General features: G+C 40.6%; 1 protein-coding gene across 1 annotated transcript in view; it reads right to left on the reverse strand.

Moving 5' to 3' along the window:
• ATP8A2 (ATPase phospholipid transporting 8A2) overlaps positions 1–22,588 on the reverse strand; it is a 979,867-nt gene that overhangs the window by 259,396 nt on the left and 697,883 nt on the right. Inside the window, exon 28 of the mRNA XM_082246766.1 lies at positions 11,001–11,075. Within this exon, the coding sequence (XP_082102892.1) occupies positions 11,001–11,075 (75 nt within the window). The remainder of the gene's footprint in view (positions 1–11,000; positions 11,076–22,588) is intronic.

Consider the following 22,588-nt stretch of genomic DNA (forward strand, 5'->3'; position numbering starts at 1 on the left):
CGGCTGATCAAAAAATATAAGTCTTCCCTTATCATCTAGCTTTTGAACGCGGCCAAGGCCTGTATCCCCATTTGTTGGAGGTCCGTGCAGCCGCCAACAAGGTATCTTTGGTTCTCTGAAATTAATGAACTCAGGGGTATTGAAGACCTTATGGCTACCCATCACAATAGAGAAGAGTCTTTTTGCGATACCTGGAGGCCATGGCAACATTACAGTATGTTTGTACTGATGCCTATATACAGGAGGTCTCCATAGGTGATGTTTCCACCTCCATAGGTGATGTTTGCCGTCCCTGGGCACGGGAACCCATGCCCATGGTCCTTCTTGCTCTCTCCAGTCTCTGTCCCATTTCTTTTTCGCCCCTCTTCCCCAACTCTATCTTCCCTCTAGTCACTGTTAAGCTGATGTCCCCCTCTTACCATTCTTCACAGTACAACTCACAATTCTTCTCCCGCAGTCTTAGTAAGGCTTTCTAACACAGGATTACTCCCTCATAGACCATATATCCCCCATTTGACATCCCAACAGTACTTCTATCCGCCGGGAGTGGTATTTAGACCCTGGCATCTTTAACTGGACATCTCTTATTGCTCATCCTAATGGTCCACACTACCAAGGCAGGGTGATTACCTTATATTGGAATTTCTAGATCTATTCACCTACATGTAATCTGGTTCATGCATCACCAACCTGACTTGGAACCTCTTAAGTTGCTTTAATATCTCATATGGAACTATCTCTATAGTCTTTTTTTTTTAAGTTGGTTGCTTATCACTCATTTATAACTGATGGTCTCAAGTCATTGTATCCTTCTACGTTGTTCTACGCTTACTTTGTATTGTGTAATGCAACTTTTGGTTAAATAAAGAAATTACAAAAAAAGATTGGTGTTGTTTTACTGTGTACTGGGGAAAAATGAAGGAGGTTTTTCTTTTGGAGAGCCCACTTACAATAAATGTGCAAAACAGTACAACAAGCATGGACAAGTGGAAAAACATAAATTAAAACACGTGTAAAGATGTGAAGTTGCCCTCTTATTGCATTCATGCATTCAGCATCAATAAATCTTTTTTTTTTTGTTTCATTTTTTATTTTATTTTAGTAAACCATCTATATAACTTGTTTTGACTTTACATGTGTAAATTTGGTCTTGAAATTTTTGTGGCATTTTAGGAAGCCATTTTTATGAATGACCTGGGATACTATGTCCTATCTTCCCGCTAATCTCAAATTCCGAGAAATAATTGTGGAATAATAGATCTTTTGTTATGCTATGTCCAAGGTGTCTCCCCAGAATTCACTGTCCACTGAAAGTGATCTTCCCTCCCTTTATCTGCAGTTTCAGTCATTAGCAGACACTGTAGTATCTGTCATGCATTTAGTGTCCCTCTAATCCCACTCACATGCTAGTGATTTCTAAAGCTGTTTTCTTTCCTAGCTTCACTTCCATACGGCTTTCAGAAGAGGTACAAATTGTCACCAGAAACCAGACCAGAGTACGCATTAGAAGTGGCCATTTTTGGCTCAAGAACTGGCTCTGCTGTATTATCTGGGGAAGTAAAATACACAGCATTTTAATGTTGTGTCTATTGACTGGGAAAATGCACAGCTGTGTACTTGTAGCTGTATGATGTCAGCGAAAGAAATGGAATTACGTGGTATGCGGAGAAGGGCTGCCAGACTGGCTAATTACTACAGGCATTGACTGATAATGAAATACAACTCTATTTATTATTTTATTTATTTATTTATTTCAGGTACTTATATATAAGTGTAAACACTGTAGATATACAGGTATGTTATTTGGTGCTTGCAAAGAGGCTGTTTTTAGGGAGGTGTCATCAATATCTGAATCTTCATTTGTGGAGAGAGGGTTTTCTTTAAATCAGCACATAAATAGATCATGTTTTTTCATTCAGCCAGTGAGTTGAATGAAAAAAAAATAAAAATCCAATTTCCACATCCACAAATTCGAGGTGGATGGGGTAATCCTTCCTGCTGTGGTTTTGCATTCTGACAGCAGGGAGCCTTCCCAGCCATCAGAATTCAATGTTCAATGTTGCCGACTATCATTTGGCAAAGCCTGAAAGGCTGATTGTATACAAGTCGATCAATAGAAAGACTTGTGTACAACCAGCCTGTTCAAACATGGGTCAAAATTTGGCTGGTCCCTGCTGAGCCAGCTGAATTTTGACCAATGTATAGCTGGCTTAAAGTGTTAGTAAACCCAGGACCCTGCATTCACTATATTTGGTCTCCCACAGTAGTAAATATAAACTGCTAAAAATACCTTTACTCATCAGCAGTTAGAACAGTCTTGTGACTTCTATCAGTGGCTGGGTAAAGCTTGTAGGAGGAGTTATCAGTCTCTCCTGGCTGTCCGATGAAGCTGCAGGACCCCTGACCCTCTGTCTGGACAGTGCTGATCACATGCAGTCTCCCAAGAAAAAAAAAGTCTCTAGCAATACACACCAAACTGAGCATGTGCAGCTTGCCCCCAAGGCTCTGTTCTATCAGGAGATGGTTTAAAGACTGTGGAAGAAGGGGATGATCAGAGGAGACAGGATCAAAAAGCTTTTTTACACAATGCAGAGGATTAACCCCTTAGGTTCCACAGTGAGTATAACAAGCATGCTTTACAGCATACACAGACTGATTTTACTGTTGGGTGTTTAGTAACATTTTCATTTTGTATGTTAGTGTTTTATAAAGTGTGGGATGTCTGCCACTGGAACTTAACACAGCTGGCCAATGTCTTAAAGAAAAGCCCTGGCTAGGCTATGGACAGTCAAATATTTATATATTTTTTAATTGCCCATGCGGCAATTATGGAGTAATTCATACTCTATGTTTGAAGCAGAAGCTTCTCAGTTTTACTTTCACTTAGGCCCTTTTCACACAGGTGCTATCTGGTCTAATTACAACGAGATCTGTGAAGAGGTCCCCTACTAAACTGGAACGATCCGCATGCCACTTTTGCGACATCCTTACCCATTCATTTTTTTTCTTTGCCATTTACAAACTAGAGCTTTCTGGACCTACTGTATGTTGGATCCATGGGCAGCCAGATAAAATGGATTTGTGTCTGTTTACATCAGGCTACTTCCGATCCATCGCGTTTAGGTATCGAAAAATGGAAAAGGATGCAAACCTTTTCTATTTTTTATTCTGGACCCGGTTGTGAGCTCACTGGTTTAAAATGGGGGTTAGGCCTAACCATCTCACCAGGTAGGTGTGGGGTACCTATTGGTTAATAACCATATGACAAAAAAAAAAGAGAGAACACCTGAATGAGCTATTCAAAATTATACAGCTGATATCCAAGTCTTTACAATCAATCCTGTCCTGGTAGTCTGCATCTATGGAAGGGGAGGAATCACGAAGATGACAATCATGTACGGCACTCAAAACCATATAGCGGCAATTTAGCAAGTTCCAAACTAGGTGCAGAGGGAGGCTAGGCAGGATTATTAATCTCCAAATATTTGGGAGTTTTTTACTCACTGCTTTGTAGCTTCACTGCTTCACTGCTTTGTGTATGGACTCCGCAATATCTGTGTGGACTTCACATCTGTTTACATCTGTCTGCCCACAAACTTATGTGGAGCTTCTGATCAGCGCTGCCTGAAAAAACTGACAGGCAAACCTGATTGTACTGCCCATGTGAAAGAGGCCTTAGGGTCCTTTCACACGGGCGTTCCACCCAGGGGACTCCACTTTGCTCAGTGGGGGATCGATCCGCTGATCCCCGCTGAGCAGGCAAATGACAGGTCCGTCTCACGTGATCACTGTGCTAAAATGAACCTATCAGAGACCCGCTCTCCTCTATGGGGAGATCGGATGAAAAAAGATCGCCTGTCCATTTTTATCCGATCCGCCAGACGGATGGAAAATAGGGTTACCTATTTCATGGACAGGATCAGATCAGATAGCAGCACATGTAAGCGAACATGTCACCGCTGACATCCGCTGCCCCTATATGGGTGAATGGAGCGTCCAATCAGGTCCGCCTGAAAAACTGAAAGGCGGACCTGATCCAAAACCCCGTGTGAAAGGGCCCTAACTCTCCATAGCTCAACTTCCCCCTCCCTGACAGCCCTCTAATCTCTAAAGTAAACACAGAGCAGGTGCAAAGTCCTGAGAGAAAGAATAACATGCTGAGACTCAACTTGAACACAGCCTTTATTGTGAACTTTCAGGATGAATTACTCCACAATGCTGTAATTACATGGATCAGTGAGGAGTTGTTCTAAAGCTTATTTAGGGCCTAAGTTTAGCTAAAACAAAAACAGAAAAGTCAACATAAGGTATATAACTTATTGTTAGTATGATGCACCCCTTGTCCTGATTCTTCTATTTTCTGTAGAAATCTTCATCAGTACTACCCATCCCTCCCGCCCCCATAATCTTCTGGTGCAGCAGGGGTTAATACCATTACGGGGCTGCCAGGAGCTTTCATCAAGATAACTTGACTATGCCCAGTCTTTCCTGTCTAATCCACCATTCATAGAAGCTACATTACAGCTTCTATGAATGACACAGGATCTATGATTAGCTGCAAGTACACCATTCAAGTACAACATTTTAAGTACAGTGAAGAGATATTGCAGGAGACTGAAGAGATTGAAGAAATACTTAAAGAGATTGGCTTGGAGTTTGCAACTGACTCATCTGTGTATTTTTTGCTGACCATTGCTTGAGAAGAGGAAAGGAATTTGGTCAGGTGTTGCTATTGTGCATTTGCTAATGAGACCAGCCCATTAAGGTGTTACATTTGTTGCTGGGGGAGGAGCTGTGAAGGAGTGAGTTTATATATAAAGACATACTCATTAGCTGGCCTAATTCATTAGCTGCAAGTACACCATTCAAGTACAACATTTTAAGTGTAGTGAAGAGATATTGCAGGAGATAGCCAGGAGGTAGGCTGGAAGGTGGAAAAAAAGAAAAAAAAAAGGTAAGATTTGTTTGACTTAAATTTATAATTTTTTTTTTCTTCTCCTCTTTAAAATGGCAGACTTGGTTCAGTGCAGGAATTGTTGTGCATTTATTTCATGTTCCACTCTTTGGAGATTCGGATGCTGTCAGATCTGTAGACAATTCTCCTTACTGCAGCAGGAAATTGCATTTTTGAAATCAGAGATATTTAAATTATCTGTTAAACAAACTCCAGCTGGGACTGCTGCAATGCCACTGCCACAGAGGACCCCCAGAAATGGCAGATGGGTTACTGTAGGTTCTGGAAGACTTAAAGTGGTGGATAGAAGACATGTCCCACAGTCGGTGGTTCTCCATAATTCATTTGCAACACTCTCGGAATGTAAGGACAACATGGATATGGACTCAAGCACAGAGGGTGAGAAACCATCGACTCCTATGTCTAATGTATGCAAGACTGCAGCCAAGGACAAAAAAGATAAAGTGAAGTCTCAAAGGAAGCAGCTGTTGCTGGGTGATTCAATCATAAGAAGTGTGGAGCTTAAAGAAAATGGTTTTGTGAGATGTCTGCCTGGTGCTACTGCTAGACGAGATAGAAGACGTATTATTAATATTGTTAAGCAAGCAAAGCAGGAAGGGGACGTGGATGTTCTAGTCCATCTAGGGACAAATGACCTGGCTTGCAATGAAGTGTCAGAGGTGAAAAAATATTTTATCACACTTGGTAATGACGTACAGGATTTTGCATCCACCATTTCATTTTCTGAAGTTCTGCCTGTGCATAATGTTCAGAATGATAGGCAGAGGCGCATAAAGGAGTTCAACATATGGCTTAGTAAATGGTGTCAAGAGCAAGGATTTGGCTTTGTTTCTCATGATAGCTCTACTTGGAATAGAAAGGAACTGTAGAAAAAAGACGGTTTGCATCTTTCTCTCAAAGGAACAAATGTACTTAGTGAACAACTCCAAGAATTTGCGAAGGAGTATTTAAACTAGGAAGGGGGGGCAAAAGAGTGGAAATACAAGAGTCCAATTGCCCCCCGAAACAATGCCAGAACAGGTCAGAAGCACAGAGGTTAAGAAATGATAAGCTCAGAGTCCTGTCTACAAATGCTCGCAGTTTAGGTAAAAAAATCAATGAACTTGGGTCAATAATGGCATCTGAGAATGTAGATTTAGTGGCTGTTACGGAGACATAGTTTAATGAAAGAAATGACTGGGACATAACCATACCAGGGTACTCTTTATACAGAAGAGACAGAGAAGGCAAGAAAGGAGGAGGAGTGGCCCTGTATGTGAAAGATAGCATTAAATCTAACCTAATACAAGTTGGTGAGGCCAACATAGAGTCAGTTTGGGTTACGTTGCAGTTTGCTAATCATGCAGTAACTCGTGTAGGTGTGATATATAGACCACCTGGTCAAGTCAAAGAACTAGATGATCTACTAGTTGAAGAAATAGCCAAAATGACAATGAAAGGAGAAGTTATCATTATGGGAGATTTCAATCTTCCAGATATAAACTGGAAAACCAAAATAGCAAGTTCTACCAGGAGTACAGATATTCTAAATTCCCTACTGGGGTTGTCTCTGCAACAAGTGGTTGAGGAGCCAACCCGGAGGGAGGCCATTTTGGATTTGGTATTCACAAATGGGGATTCGGTATATGATGTCATTGTAGGCGAAACCTTGGGATCTAGTGGTCACCAGTCAGTGTGGTTTAATATAAGAACAGTGAAAGAGTCACACCACACAAAAACAAAAGTTTTAAATTTTAGAAAAACAGACTTTTCAAAAATGAAATTAGTCATAAATGAATCCTTATCAGACTGGAACGGATTACATGGAGTCCAGGAGAAATGGGACTACTTAAAAGGTGCATTATTGAAGGCAACAGAAAATTGCATTAGACTTGTCAGTAAAAGCAAAAAAAGGAAGAGACCACTGTGGTACTCAGCAGAAGTGGCCCAAATCATTAAAAATAAAAAGCTAGCATTTTGTAATTATAAAAAAAACCCAGAGCAATGAAGATAAGGAAATCTACAAGATTAGGCAGAAAGAGGCCAAGCAAGTTATAAAAACTTCTAAAGCGCAGGCAGAAGAAAAACTAGCTCAGTCTATGAAAAAGGGGGATAAGACATTCTTCAGATATATAAATGAAAAAAGGAAATTAAAACAAGGAATAACTAAATTAAAAACAAAGGACGGAAGGTATGTAGAAGAGAATAAAGGGCTAGCCGACTGCCTTAATGAATACTTCTGTTCAGTTTTTACAGAAGAAAAAGAAGGAGAAGGACCTCCACTTGAAAGGATGACTAATGAATGCATGTGTCTTTACAGAGGAAGACGTTCTAAGATTGCTGTCTATGTGAAGACAAATAAGTCACAGGGTCCTGATGAGATACACCCAAAATTATTAAAAGAGCTTAGTGGTGAGCTGGCAAAACCATTAACAGATTTATTTAACCAATCATTAGTAACAGGAGTCGTCCCGGAAGATTGGAAATTGGCAAATGTCGTGCCCATTCACAAGAAAGGTAGTAGGGAGGAATCGAGCAACTATAGACCAGTGAGTCTGACATCAATAGTAGGCAAATTAATGGAAACCCTATTAAAGTATAGGATTGTGGAACATCTTAAATCCCATGGATTGCAAGATGAAAAACAACATGGGTTTACTTCAGGGAGATCATGTCAAACAAATCTTATAGATTTTTTTGACTGGGTGACTAAAATAATAGACAGTGGAGGTGCAGTAGACATTGCATATCTAGATTTTAGTAAGGCTTTTGAAACTGTCCCAGACTTATCAATAAACTGCAGTCATTGAGCATGGACTCCCATATTGTTGAGTGGATTAGGCAGTGGCTGAGTGACAGACAACAGAGGGTTGTAGTCAATGGAGAACATTCAGAACAAGGTCATGTTACCAGTGGGGTACCTCAGGGATCTGTACTGGGACCAATTTTGTTTAATATCTTCATAAGTGATATTGCAAAAGGCCTCGATGGTAAGGTTTGTCTTTTTGATGATGACACAAAGATATGTAACAGGGTTGATGTTCCTGGAGGGAAACGCCAAATGGAAAAGGATTTAGGAAAACTAGAAGAATGGTCAGAACTCTGGCAACTGAAATTTAATGTGGATAAGTGCAAGATAATGCACCTGGGACGTAAAAACCCAAGGGCAGAATATAGAATATTTGACACAGTCCTGACCTCAGTATCTGAGGAAAGGGATTTAGGAGTAATTATTTCAGAAGACTTAAAGGTGGGAAGACAATGTAATAGAGCAGCACGAAATGCCAGCAGAATGCTTGGATGTATAGGGAGAGGTATAAGCAGTAGAAAGAGAGAAGTGCTTATGCCGCTGTACAGAACACTGGTGAGACCTCACTTGGAATATTGTGCGCAGTACTGGAGGCCATATCTCCAGAAGGATATAGATACTCTGGAGAGAGTTCAGAGAAGAGCTACTAAACTAGTACATGGATTGCAGGAAAAAACTTACCAGGAAAGGTTAAAGGACCTTAACATGTATAGCTTGGAAGAAAGAAGAGACAGAGGGGATATGATAGAAACTTTTAAATACATAAAGGGAATCAACTCGGTAAAGGAGGAGAGCATATTTAAAAGAAGAAAAACTACCACAAGAGGACACAGTTTTAAATTAGAGGGGCAAAGGTTTAAAAGTAATATGAGGAAGTATTACTTTACTGAGAGAGTAGTGGATGCATGGAATAACCTTCCTGCAGAAGTGGTAGCTGCAAATACAGTGAAGGAGTTTAAGCATGCATGGGATAGGCATAAGGCTATCCTTCATATAAGATAGGGCCAGGGACTATTCATAGGATTCAGATATATTGGGCAGACTAGATGGGCCAAATGGTTCTTATCTGCCGACACATTCTATGTTTCTATGTTTCTATGAATGGAGGGGACGGGGCTATCAGTCATCCACCTGTCCCCCATTCAGTGATCCTTTGTCATTCGAAGAAACTTCATGCATGATTTTTTCTTTGTGTTTTCTTATTATCCTCAGTTAAAATGTATGCATATAACATAGTCAGTAATCTCTACTTCCACATAGCTTATTATAAGTTCACATTCAAAAGCAAACAACCCAAAATTTAGATTAGGCTTCCCCTGTCTTTTTATTGATAGCCATACCCTACTTAATTTACAACCAGGGCCAAAAATGAAATGAGATTTTTTAATTTTCCCATAAAAGTTAAACACATAAACTCGTCATCGTTTTTTAATGCAATATTTAAAAATAAAAGAGCATATCCTACATTTACATGGAAAATATTTAAGAGCTCATAACTATTGAAGCCTTTTTCTCCACATCATTACCATCCATACGCAGGATAGGAAATGAGGAAATGTATCATTATACATATATGGATAGTATAGAAGAAGAAGAAAGGCAAAGGCCTCTATAAATATGGGCTCTCACGAATTGTAATTTGTATGTCTTTTTAGAGATCTGCTGTTGTTGGTATTTTTTTTTAACAGTGAATTTGGTTATATGATTAAGATATACAGTAATCCCCCGCTCCATCGCGGTTCAGTTTTTGCGGTCCCGGTAATTCGCGTTTTTTTTTTTGTAATGTTATTTTACTATATAAATCATTAAAAATGAAATATTTTTGTGTTTTCCATAGCTCTTGCTATGTCTCTTAATATCTTTTATGTGTTTAAAGGAGTTTCTATTGTTTTAAAAGTGTGTTTAAAGACCTTAAAATGCTTTTACACGTACAGTGACAGTAAAATAAACATGCCTACAATGCATTTTAATAGGGTTTTTCTATTTCACGGAATTTCACTTTTCGCGGCTGGGTCCGGAACGTAATCCCCGCAATGGAGGGGGGTTTACTGTACTAATTTTAAATATGAATTTAATGTAGAACTTTTATGGGCATTACCTACTTAGTTTTTGGTTTACAAAACTTTCCAACCAGGATTTACACATTTACCTAACTTGATTCAATTGGAAAAGTGTTTTTTCTGTGTGAAAAATATCTAAAAGGCCCCTTTCACATTTTTTTTTGGAAAGGAAAGGAAATGTAGACGCTCATTCAAACTAGATGCGTTTTTATTTAAGCATTCTAGTGTCTGTTAACAAGAGTATTAGAAGCTTATTTGGGGGGATAAATGTGTATTTAAGCATCAGGAATGTTTGTTTTAGCCAATGAAAATCAGTAGGGGGAGGAAACCAGTTCTTACAGGCTAAAAAATTACCCCTGATGAGGGGTTTAAACATTTCGTTGACTATGAATGGCTGTCTAGTTAGTTCATCAGGTAGTACCTATGGTATTTGGCCAATGCATAGGTTATGAAACAGAGGATTACTCTTCCTATTTTATGCAAACTGAGTGATGGGCTAAGAGAGAACACCAGATCCACACAAGGGGAAAGAGTGAATCGTCTTATGCCCCGTACACACGTGCAGATTATCTGAAGACTTTTGTCTTCAGATTTACCTTTTCTATGTAGTGCAAGGGCCTGCCGGATTGTATACAAATTGAAAGTGTTTAGGTTTGACCTCATATTATATGGTTTTGGTAAGTCTACAGACAAAAGTCTTCAGATAATCTGCACGTGTGTACTGGGCATTAGGGAGAAATATTTTCAATTTTCAGGAACGTATCAGTTTTTGCTTTATTGCCATGGTCAAAAGGCATGGATCTTATTAATGTTCTTTATTTACAAAATAGGCGGTAGGTAGATTGCGAACAAGAAATCCAGAAGACAACATGTTATTTAACGTTAGACCAATACTACTAGACAAATATGAAAACATCATCTCAGACTTCTGCCAGGGGACTGGTGCATGATTTATGGAAAATGTGGTTTTATACCGAATTTGCTTCCACAACAACTGTTTTAAATATGGGGCATATGCTGCAACAGAACAAGATGTTTTCTCTCAAAATATAGTTTAACATAACATGAAAAACTGGGAGTAAGATAATGGACTGCGATTAACATCACAGACAGAACTAGTGAGGGAACTTTGTTCCCATTTTTATGTGTAATCAAAAACCAAAAATGAGTCACTTACCACATTGTACAAGCCAATGCACCATCGTTCAAACAAGATTTGTCCAGAAAATCCATTAACAAATGCGAACCAAAGCTGAAACATAAGACAGAGGTACAATATTATATTTTGATACTTCACTAAATGTTTCCATATATCGGGGGGAAAGGAAAGGGGGGGGGGCAGACGCTGGAATGTGGACCACCAGCTGGACACAGCTGTGTGATGTTGCTAGAATGTAATTATCATTGTTGTTTCAAAGTCGTTCTGCTCAAATCAGCCTGCTATGGTGAATATTTTACCTGGGCTGTTTTGGACTCTGTGGCATACATCAGTTGTACGCGCCTTTCTGCGCACATTGTGCGTTAGTCAGGAAGTAATGTTCACCAGATGCATGTTCTTTCACCAGAGCCTTGATTAAACTATCCGGTCTCTCTGCTTACTGAAATCTGCACCATAATACAAGCATTCTAGAAGCTTATATCTACAAGAGTGGATGTGTGTTGTGAGCCCATGTCTGGGTCTGGTATTACGTTTTTATTTCCTCTTTTTTGTTTCAGTACACCTGTGGATTTGTAGCAAAAAAAATGCTGCAACAGATGAGAACAGAAAAGGCAGGCAACACAATTTTTTCATATGAAAGCTTTAGTCTCGTTTAACAATAAAGCGTTTTATTTTTTTAACATTTGAAAAAAGTATGGAGTGGTTAAGACCTTTTTTTAGGTTTTTTTTCTTTGTGTCATGAGGGGGAGAATTCCCTTCATTTCCTCTCCCAGAGTCAAAGCAAGAGAGCAAGATGAGATCTCTCACAAATAGAGATGGGCTCGGGCGTGTTTGAGTTCCCACGTGCCCGATCCCGCCAGGAAGCCGACACTGCACTCCGCTAATCACAGGCATTGGGACATTTCCTGATCTGTGCAGCTGCGGACCGGGAAATGTCTCGCTGCCTGTGATTAGCGGAGTGCAGTGCCCGCTTCCTGGCAGAAACAGGCACATGGGAACTTAAATACATCCAAGCCCATCTCTATTCACAAGCAAGTAGATATCCTCCCTTAGACAAGTGTCACCAGAGCAGGTTTACCCATTGGAAGGTTTCCTCTCAGCATCTATTCCAGTTCAATTTTTTTGGCTTACCCATCAGTTTCTGTAGAAGAAACAATGGTGACCATTGTTAGTGCAGACAAGATGAGGTAGATGACCACACACTATATAAATGGAAATACAGCAGCTTTATTGAAGCATTGCTGTTCCTGTCTCTGAAGCTGTGATGTTTTTATAGATGGATTTTCTTCAATAAAGCTACTGGATTTCCCAGTATATAGTGTGCTATCATCTACCTCATCTTGTCTACACTTCACAGCTACGAACTGGACCAGCACCTGTTCATGGGGAAGAGAGGGTAGACCGACCTGGAGCAGTGCCTACGCATTTTTGCTTTAGATCCATAGGAGCAATAGTGCAGTTGAATCTCCCCAGAAAAAAAAAAAAAAAACCTGACAGTAGTTCTAACCATTTCCTGCTCTTTCCAAAAATCATCAACTTCTTGCAATCGCCTGTGCAACAGACCTCAGACTGGGAGATGGAGAAGCAGCACAAATAACCAGTCAGATGTGTTGCAGTCACATGTGCTAACAAGGAACATGCTAATAGGAGGAGTGAGCGGAGCGGCAGAGGATGAACTCATCGGTCTGCAGCATCTCCTTTCACTGTCACATGCTGGGGGAAAGACAAGACCTGTAAGTGCTACCTAACTGCAGCGGAGAAAGATTAGGTCTCCTGCCCTGCTAGACAGGGCTATGCTGTGTGACAGAGCTGTGTACATCTCAGGACTGAAAGGACAGAAATACAAATCCTTTGGTAGGTAAAACAAAAACCATATAGCCATTTCATCTCTGCATTTATCTTTTCATCTCGAGTTCACCTTTAAATGAAGGAGGGTGGCTAATCTGCTTACATTAGCGATTTTTCTGTGACCCATGTGATAGTTATCCTACATGAACAAAGCTCCAAAACTCATTTTAATTACAGAACAGCTTTGTAAATTTAGATTTGAGTTTTACTTTTTGGATGTTTTAAAGTAAACAAAAACGTCATTAGTAAAGCACATGGCTAGACAATGATAAAAGTGAATTCTAATGTAGAATTATATAGAAAGGACCATCCAACTTTAAGGTGCACATTATTGTGTATGCATGTTACCATGCCAACTTTAGGTGGTTATGTAAAAAAATAAAAAAAAATAGATGTCACTTGCAATATTCATTCAATAATGATAAAAGGAAGAAAGAACAAGGAACAGAGAGAAAACAGAGGGAAAAAACCATTGACGAGTTTTCAAAGGCTCATTAAGTCTCCTTTATTTTCTCTGCTGAGCTTGCTTTCTGCTTCCTAGGAGAACATTGTGCCTGTCACTTCTAACTTGGCAAGACTATGTCAGTTAGTGCAGCCATGCTAAACTGCAAGCAGGAAATCCTTGAGAGTACATCACTTGACTTTTACATCAAGCAGCATATATATACCCTAACATAACAAGCAGATGGTCATTAGGATGTAGACCTAGAATTAGTATTAACATTTTACTATTCAAGCTGAACGACAGGCAGATATAATAAAATACCAGTTGATTCAGTTTTGTGTTCATTTACAAAATAAATAATACATTTTTCTATACAACTAATGTCAGAACCTGATTCTGTCTTAATGGCAACCTTTGTCATCCCCAACATGGCTACACTCAGACTAAGAGAGGGAGGGGCAGCAATATGAGCCAATCAGACTTTGTTACATGAGAGCACAACTGATGACTTATCGCTGTGTTGCTGCTCTTTTATTGACCAATCAGCAGACCATGGGTGGGGAATTGACAACGCCATACTCCTTTATTCTAAAGCTGGCCATATGCATGTAAATTTCAGTCAGTTCCTGATGAAAAGGCCAAAATTCATTCCAAGGGTGGCTTGTTAAAACTCTCCCACCCAACATCCTTAAACTGAAAATCAATGGAACCAGGAGAAAGTTGTCAGCAGAAGAGCACCTGCATCAAATTAGGTATTTTTATATCCAGTGGTGATGGCAGTTAGAATATAATAGCCACTGTGTGAGATTTTTTCCTCCATGCTGTGTAACATGGACAGGGGAATCTGTACCGCCTTCATTGGCTTTCGTTGCTAGTCTCAATGCAAGGTGCAACAACTTTTAACTTTTTAATGGCGTCGTGTCACATTGGTTCCCTGCTTTGGTGTACACTGGAGAAAATGCCATGTAGAGCTGTATAAAGCTCACATCAGTGCATGTCAAAGCACATTTATTTTGTGCCTGTAAACACAGGTCCTTTGGTGTGACTGAGGCCTAACAGAGAAAGTGGCTGGACAGGATTAAAAATGTTTTCGCAGATAAGGCCGTTCACATATGTGTATTTTAAGTTGCCAATTCACTTTTAGATTTCCTTGCTTGAGTCTGTGGGCAGATTCCTCGATTCTTGATAAACAGTGTAGATCAGGGATATGCAAACTGTGACCCTCCAGATGTTGCAGAACGAAGTCCCATGAGGCCACAACCATGACACCCAGAGGCAGAGGCATGATGGGAGTTGTAGTTTTGCAACAGCTGGAGGGCCACAGTTTGCATATCCCTAGATGAACGAATCCCCAGCCAGTGAGAATACCCAAACAGCAAGCATTATCTAATTCATGGGTGTCCAACCTTTTGGCCTCTCTGGGAAACATTGAGTGTAGAGAAATTTTCTCGGGCCGCATATAAAATATAGACTATAATTATGGCATGTAATAAAATGCAGCTGCGCCCCCCGCACTAATTTAACACAATTAGAGGATGATCAAATTAAATGGAATCAGTGTACAGAGGATTACTTCTTCTGAGAGACAATAAAGGAACACTCTAACCACCATGACCACTTCAGTGATTTGAAGTGGTCATGGTGGTAGGAGTCAGAAACACTGCACATGCTCGCCTCCCTCCCTCCCCTCAGCCTCTGCCTACCGTTAGTTGGAAGCTGCTGTGGCCGTGCCCCCGACCTGACTTCCTTCCTCCCCAGCAAAAAAAGATCGTCAGGGGGCAGTGGGCCACATCGCCTGTGGTTCTGGGCCGCATGCGGCCCTCGGGCCGCAGGTTGGACATGCCTGATCTAATTGGATTCAGCTGCTGTTCAGGCAAAAATTTTCCTGCAGGCTCCTTTGAATGATCTTTTGTCGAACAGAGCTGGTCTGGCAGGGCCACCCACAGAGAGAATTTCGCCCAGTTCATAAGGAACCGGATGAAATTCATTCATTGTATGGTCAGCTTTACTTTGTATTTATCCTGGAGTTCAGCTCTAAGTAAATTAAAAGCAAACTTTAACTATTTTTTTTCCTTGCAAATTAGTATCACAGTTCTCAGCCAGACTTTTAGGTGATTCATTATAATTGTTTTCCTGCTGTACATTTTTATAGCTCCTATTATTTTTATCAAACTTCTCACAATATCTACAAAGGTCAGGCGGTAAAAGTATAGTGTGCACACTTGTTAGGTGCATTCCTCAGTCTGGTTTGCATTATACCCATCTTGTTGTATACATGTTCCAAAAGGGGTTACATTATAATGAGTGTGACACAAAAAGTGTTTCAGCAAGCTGTGTTTATTATTCCCTGAAAATGTATAGAGCCGCTTTGCTATAGGCAAAGCTTTGCTTTCATCGCTAATCACACAGATGAGCTGAGATGTTGAGTTGAGTGGTAAACCCATATGGCTTGCAGGTTCTTGCAAAGTTCCCAAAGTCCTGGCCTCAATCACTTGCAAACTGCAGTGTCTTATTAAGTCAGTATCATGTGACTGTTTTACTTATCTGATAAAATAATTTCTCAGCAGAACTGCTGAATTAATTCTACAGCATTTCCATAGCGAGGTCAGCCTAGGTCTAGCAGAGTGTCCCCTCAGGATTTATTATAATGGAAAAGTGAACCAATAGCTTCCTTAACAACTCTTCACCTCTTTAGGAAGAAAGAAAATCAATTTTTGTTCACCTTGGGCTTTCAGCTCAACAGAAGAAAAAAAAATCAAAACATTTTGACAATGTTTGGCGTTTAGAGGAAGCAGCATGTCTGGTAATTAGCGAGTCCCCGGTCCCCAAGAGTCGGAGAGACTGCACTCTTCAACAGCTGGGTCCTGTGTCATGATTGCTGTAATCAGACTGATACTGCAGATTAATGATCCTTTCTTGGATTTCAATGCAAATTGCTTGAACCTTGGGAGACAGATGGAGGCTTTACCAGCTCGTAGACAAGGGATGGAAAAGTGCTAGTAATGACTCTAAACAGACCTAAAATGAAGACTAACCAATAAACAGACCAAAATTATAAATATGCAACAGGTTGTGATGATTGGCTAGTGTTTGGATTAGTTACTTTGTAATAACAATCCCTTTTTGGCTGTAGAGTATTTGACTTGCTCAACCTGTTGGAAATCTGTAATTGCTCAGCAACTGTCCCCTTTTCTTCTGTATCAGTGCATTCACTGCACCATTCACTGCCCCAGTGTTGGCTATCACAACAAGTTGCAGATGCAGTAGGTTCTAGCAGATATTGGCACCGACAATTCATCAAAGTAACCAGCTGCAACAGATCAAAACAGGATATGTCCAATAGAAAATAACTGCAGTTAGGATATCGACAAGTAAAATTGTTTGTTTTTATTTTGTCCTGGTAAATAAGCCCATATATCTCATATGTCACATGTCAAGAGAAGTTTGGGCTATATAAACAAACATCCATATTCAGCTCCATACTGCAACATCAGTCACCGCTCTCCACTCTGCTCTTCCAGCGTTCCATGAGGACTGGCACAGCTGGCTTTGTCTCTCAACCATGCACTAAGAGCCAGAATCAGCTGTTAATCAGGCAACTTGGATTCTGACAATGTGGTCGGGATCCTTCCAGAGCCTGGAGCAGCTCTGTGATGTCAGCTGATGGTGTGCAATAGCAAGCTATTATGTGGCTCAGGGTCACAGGAGAGCAAACATAAGCGCACTACTGTGACCCCGAAGAGAAGAATAGCCAAAAAAGGCTTTGGTTATAGGTCTTTTTTAATTTATAAGTGCAGTTTAACAGAAAGTGCATTTACCCTTTCTAACACCTGAACTACACTAAACTCCCTTCTGTTTGAAGACACTGAGAAGATGGTTTCAGAGGAGCTATAGGGATCGACTGCACAGGCACAACCAGTGCAGAGATTTCACTGGCAGGCTGTAAACACTACAGCTCTAGCAGTGGTCCCAAGATACAGGTAAATATACATAATTTTCAGCAAGTAAAGAAAATACCTGTTTATCTTGCTAGACAATGCAGTGCCATTTTTACTTTCCATGCATTAAGCAGACAGCAAAAACAATGTTATTGTCCCTCTGTAAACTACTAATCCTATCAGCCCTCATGTAATGGAGATAAACAAAGGTAGGCATGTAAAGTCTAGTTTGGGTGGCAACCATGGCTTCCTCCATAGGAACAAGAGGTACGTTATTCAAAGGCTTACGAAAAGCCTGAAAAGGAAAACTACTGCAGGAACCTCATCTAAGGACCGGTAAGCTGCAGCTGTATTAACATTAAATGTTTAGGTTTAGGTATGCTTTAAATCATTAGCCCACTTTCAGCCTGACTGGACAATGAAGGAGTTCCAAAACACTGGTCATGTCATACTCTTGTTTTCCCCTGTAATCATGTTGACAATGACAGAACAATGGACAATTATTGAAGTAATAATTGGCTCAAAATACCTCCCAAGCCTTGTACACAAAATCGAAAATAGGCTGAAATCAGCAGGTTCAGCAAGAATCGGCCAATTTTCGGTTCATGTGTACAGCTGTCTGTTCTACAGAAGCCGGTCTCACTACCGGCTTCTATTGAAAGGGCATGTTGGTAAACCAAGAACCAGCCCGCATCCGATCAGTCCCCTTCAGAACACAATAGCACAGCGGGGGAGATTGCCACACTAACATCACTTGTGTTGCTTCGGCGATCTCTCAGTTTCTTCTAGTGTGTACCAGGCTTAGGTCTGGGTCTTGATGTACAGTAGGTTCCAGATAGCTAATTTAAAGACAGATTAGGATACTTATTTGTTATGTATTTAAAATCCATGTGTAGCCCCGGTCTACAATTTTAGCAGAGAGGAGCTACTTCAGTTTCATTGTTTGCTGCTGTCCTTGTCTTTGTTTACAGAGCGACAGCAACAGCTGTAATTGAAGACTGGAATTACAGAACTTGCGCAGCCTGCTAGGTGTGACCACTACACAGAGAAAGGGAATGTGGACTGATTGAACCATTGTGAATGCTGGGAGGAACAGAGGATGGTGAGAGAGGCATTTCCATAGAGACTAATACCTCGTACACACGCAACGATTATTGGCCGACCAATCGTCCGACTTTTGTCCAGAGTTGTGTTTTGTTGGTTGGAATGTGCCTAGACTGCACACGAATTTTCTCGGCCAACAAAAATCTACTTCAGAAGTGATGTCATGTGCTGGTTTACTTTCCGTGTGTTTTTTCTTCTCTGAGCATGCCCAGTCTTGCTCATCAGATTTTTGTCTGCTGAAATCTGTACTGACTGACGGAAAATCGGCCGTTGTGTTGACGGCCAACAAAAATTTTATAGCCTGCACACGGCCGAAAAGTCGGAGTCGGTTGTCGAAAGCATCATACTAACAAGCCGAAAATCGGCTGATCGGACATTGGCCAAAAATTCCCGGCCAATAATCGGTGCGTGTGTACAAGGCATTAGATTCATGGACTAAGCAAAAGGAACTAGAGCTCACAGAGTCATTAGAGCAGAGAGGAAAAGTAGGAGGAATGTTTAGAGGCTGTGGCAGATGCAGAAGGACATTATGAAAGTGTACTGTATGTCACATCTGGGATTGAGGGGACACCTGAGAGGACACACCCTGATACCAGAGATCATACCCTGACCAAGTCCATTACCCAGTTGTCAGGGGAAGGGATTTGCAGTCACAGACTGGATTAAATCACTGATGGGGAATGGAGGGAGGTCATCTGCTGTCATCACAAGAGTCGGTGAGAGGCCACTGGCCAGCTCCACTACACACTGTGAAAAGAACAGAATCGCACGTGTGAGCCACAGTGAGAGCACCCTTTAACAGTGTATGCAGGAACTTTCCTGAGTGCTCCAACACAACGTTCCAGTCAGCGGAAAAAATGTGTTTAATATACAATGAGGGAAACAAGTATTTGATCCCCCTGATGATTTTGTACATTTGCCCACTGACAAAGAAATAATCAGTCTATAATTTAATGGTAGGTTTAATTTAACAGTGAGAGACAGAATAACAACAAAAATATCCAAAAAAAATAATTTAAAAAAAAGTTATAAATTGATTTGCATTTTAATGAGTGAAATAAGTATTTGATCCCCTATCAATCAGCAAGATTTCTGCCTCCCAGGTATCTTCTATACAGGTAATGAGCTGAGATTAGGAGCACTCTCTTAGGCTAGCCATACATTATACAATTTTCTTGTTCAATTTTCCTTAGATTTACCTTGAACTATGTAGTGCAAGGGCCTGCCTGATTGCATACACATTGAAAGTGTTTAGGTATGACCTCATATTATATGCTTTAGATAAATCTAAAGGAAAATTGTACAAGAGAATTGTATAGTGTATGGCCAGCCTTAAAGGCAGTGCTCCTAATCTCAGCTTGTTACCTGTATAAAAGACACCTGTCCACAGAAGCAATCAATCGGATTCCAATCTCTCCACCATGGCCAAGACCAAACAGTTGTCCAAGGATGTCAGGGACAAGATTGTAGACCTACACAAGGCTGGAATGGGCTACAAGACCATTGCCAAGCAGCTTGGTGAGAGGGTGACAACAGTTGGTGCAATTTTTCACAAATAGAAAAAACACAAAATTACTGTCAATCTTCTTCAGTCTGGGCCTCCATTCAATATTTCACCTCGTGGAGTTTCAATAATCATGAGAACCATGAGGAATCAGCCCAGAACAACATGGGAGAATCTTGTCTATGATCCCAAGGCAGCTGGGACCATAGTCACCAAGAAAACTACGCCGTGAAGGAATGAAATCCTGCAGCGCCCACCAGGTCCCCCTGCTCAAGAAAGCACATGTACAGGCCCGTCTGAAGTTTACTAATGAACAGCTAAATGATTCAGAGGAGGACTCAATGAAAGTGTTGTGGTCAGATTAGACCAAAATCGAGCTCTTTGGCATCAACTCAACTCACCGTGTTTGGAGGATGAGGAATGCTGCCTTTGACCTCAAGAACCCCACCCTCACCGTCAAACATGGAGGTGGAAACATCATGCTTTTGGTGTGTTTTTCTGCTAAGGGGACAGGTTGTCTTCACCGCATCAAAGTGATGATGGACGGGGCCATGTACCTTCAAATCTTGGTTATGAAACTCCTTTCCTCAGCCAGGGTATTAAAAATGGGTCATGGATGGGAATTCCAGCATGATAATGACCCAAAACACATGGCCAAGGCAACAAAGGAGGAGTAGCTCAAAAAGAAGCACATTAAGGTCCTGGAGTGGCCTAGCTAGTCTCCAGACCCTAATCCCATAGAAAATATGTGGAGGGAGCTAAAGCTTCGAGTTACCAAACGTCAACCTCAAAACCCTTAGACTTGGAGAGGATCTGCAAAGAGGAGTGGGACAAAATCCCTTCTGAGATGTGTGCAAACCTGTTGGCCAACTACAAGAAACTTCTGATTTCTGTGATTGCCAACAAAAGTTTTGCCACCAAGTACTAAGTCATGTTTTGCGGAGGGGGTCAAGTACTTATTTTACTAATTAAAATGCCAATTAATGTATACGTTTTTTTAAATACGTTTTTTTCTGAGTAAAATAAACCTATTAAAATTATTGACTGATCATTTCTTTGTCAGTGGGCAAATGTACAAAATTAGCAGGGGTTCAAATATTTTTTCACTCATTGTAGACTGCCAAACTACTACTGTGGTACCACTTCTATTAGGCAGGCCACCAACAGTATAGGGTTCTGGGACTGTTCGTTATTCTCCTTGTTGTCACCATCTGTACAGTGTTGCAACAGTATACCTTGCTATTGTTTCACATATTTGCTGAACAATTACTGTTGTTTTGCCTTAAAATGTTGCCAATAGATATTTTCCTTTAGTCCAGCTGCGTCAGCATGTGTGCTGCTAATTACAGAATCAGGGGCACAGAAAACAGGAGACCTGAGAAACAGTGGCTCCTTTGGGGGTAAGCACTACACATGTAATGATTTTTATTGAATACATACCTGGATTGTGTTTTTATTACCTTGACCCTTCAAGTTCACCTTAAGGCTCCGTTCACATCTAGGCGTTTTGGGGCGTTTTTGGGGAGTTTTTCTGCTCTAGGATCAGCTCTCAAAATGCCCAACAAGACAAATCCTATTAATTTCAATGGCCCCTGTTCACATCTGAGCGTTTTGACGCTGTAAGCAAAACGCCCAACACTCAAAAAAGTACATGAGCTTCTTTTTGGGAAGATTACAGGCGTTTTCCATTGGTTTCTATTCAATCTAAAAATGCCTGCACAAAAAACGCCTGTAAAAACGCCTGTAAATCGCGGTAAAAATCGCGGTAAAATCGCGGGAAAAAACCGCGTGAAAACGCTACGCTCAGGTGTGAATGTAGCCTTAATAGTCTAGTAGCTGGCTACTAGGATAAGCTAGTCTTTAGAATCACTGCTACTTATTTATATTGGATACTTCATCTGGTAGTTCCATTGGTTGGGCAGAATAGAAAATCTGTCTTTTCCAAACTAATTTTGCTAAACTAACAAAACGGAGCAAAGAAATATTTTATTACTGTGACCCTTAATCAGCATCCACATGATCCCTCCAAGAGAGAGAGAGATCTCCTAATAAAGAAACTGCAACATAAGTACACCACATAATTACTCCAAAAACAACACTACTGTAATAAACGTGTAACCATGACCAAAAGCATACCTCACCAACACAAGAAAAAACTGCAGCATTTAATAATCTGCAAATGAAAGCCAATAAATGAATTGTTCCTTTCAAGGTTTTCTTTACTAATATACAGAGAAGGCAATGCCCAGGCATAGTCACTATATAGCTGATCAAGTCCACATTTACAAGGTAGAGTCACAATGCCAAGATATTTAATAATGGAAACTGCAGGCATTAAAACTGTCCTCTTAAGACTGTTGCGCCAGAAATTACTGTTCTGTTTTTAATAAAACCTCAAAGTAGATGTCACTAAGAAATAAATCTTCTGTTTAAAGGGACCCTTCAAATATTTTCTTGCCTGTATAAGCACAAAAAACACTGTACAACAGTGCCAGGCCAGAGGTATGCAGAGGAAATGAGCGGGTTGGAAAGGTGTGCAGAAAATTCAGTTCTGAAAGAGTTATACAGGGGACAAAGTGCTTGGAGGTCCGTGGGCGATGGGAGGGTGTAGTGTAGTGATGGTGGAAGAGTGTGAGGAGTGCATAGGTGAGCAGAGGTAAAGATGTAAGTGTTGCACAGGTTAGCAGTGGAGAAAGGGTGCAGGAAAAGGTTAGCAGTAACCAGGGGTGCAGAAGTGAGTAAGTGAGTGGTAAAAGAGGGGTGCAGA

Source organism: Pelophylax lessonae (genome assembly GCF_965119305.1).
Source record: "Pelophylax lessonae genome assembly, chromosome: 2".
Taxonomy (NCBI): domain Eukaryota; kingdom Metazoa; phylum Chordata; class Amphibia; order Anura; family Ranidae; genus Pelophylax; species Pelophylax lessonae.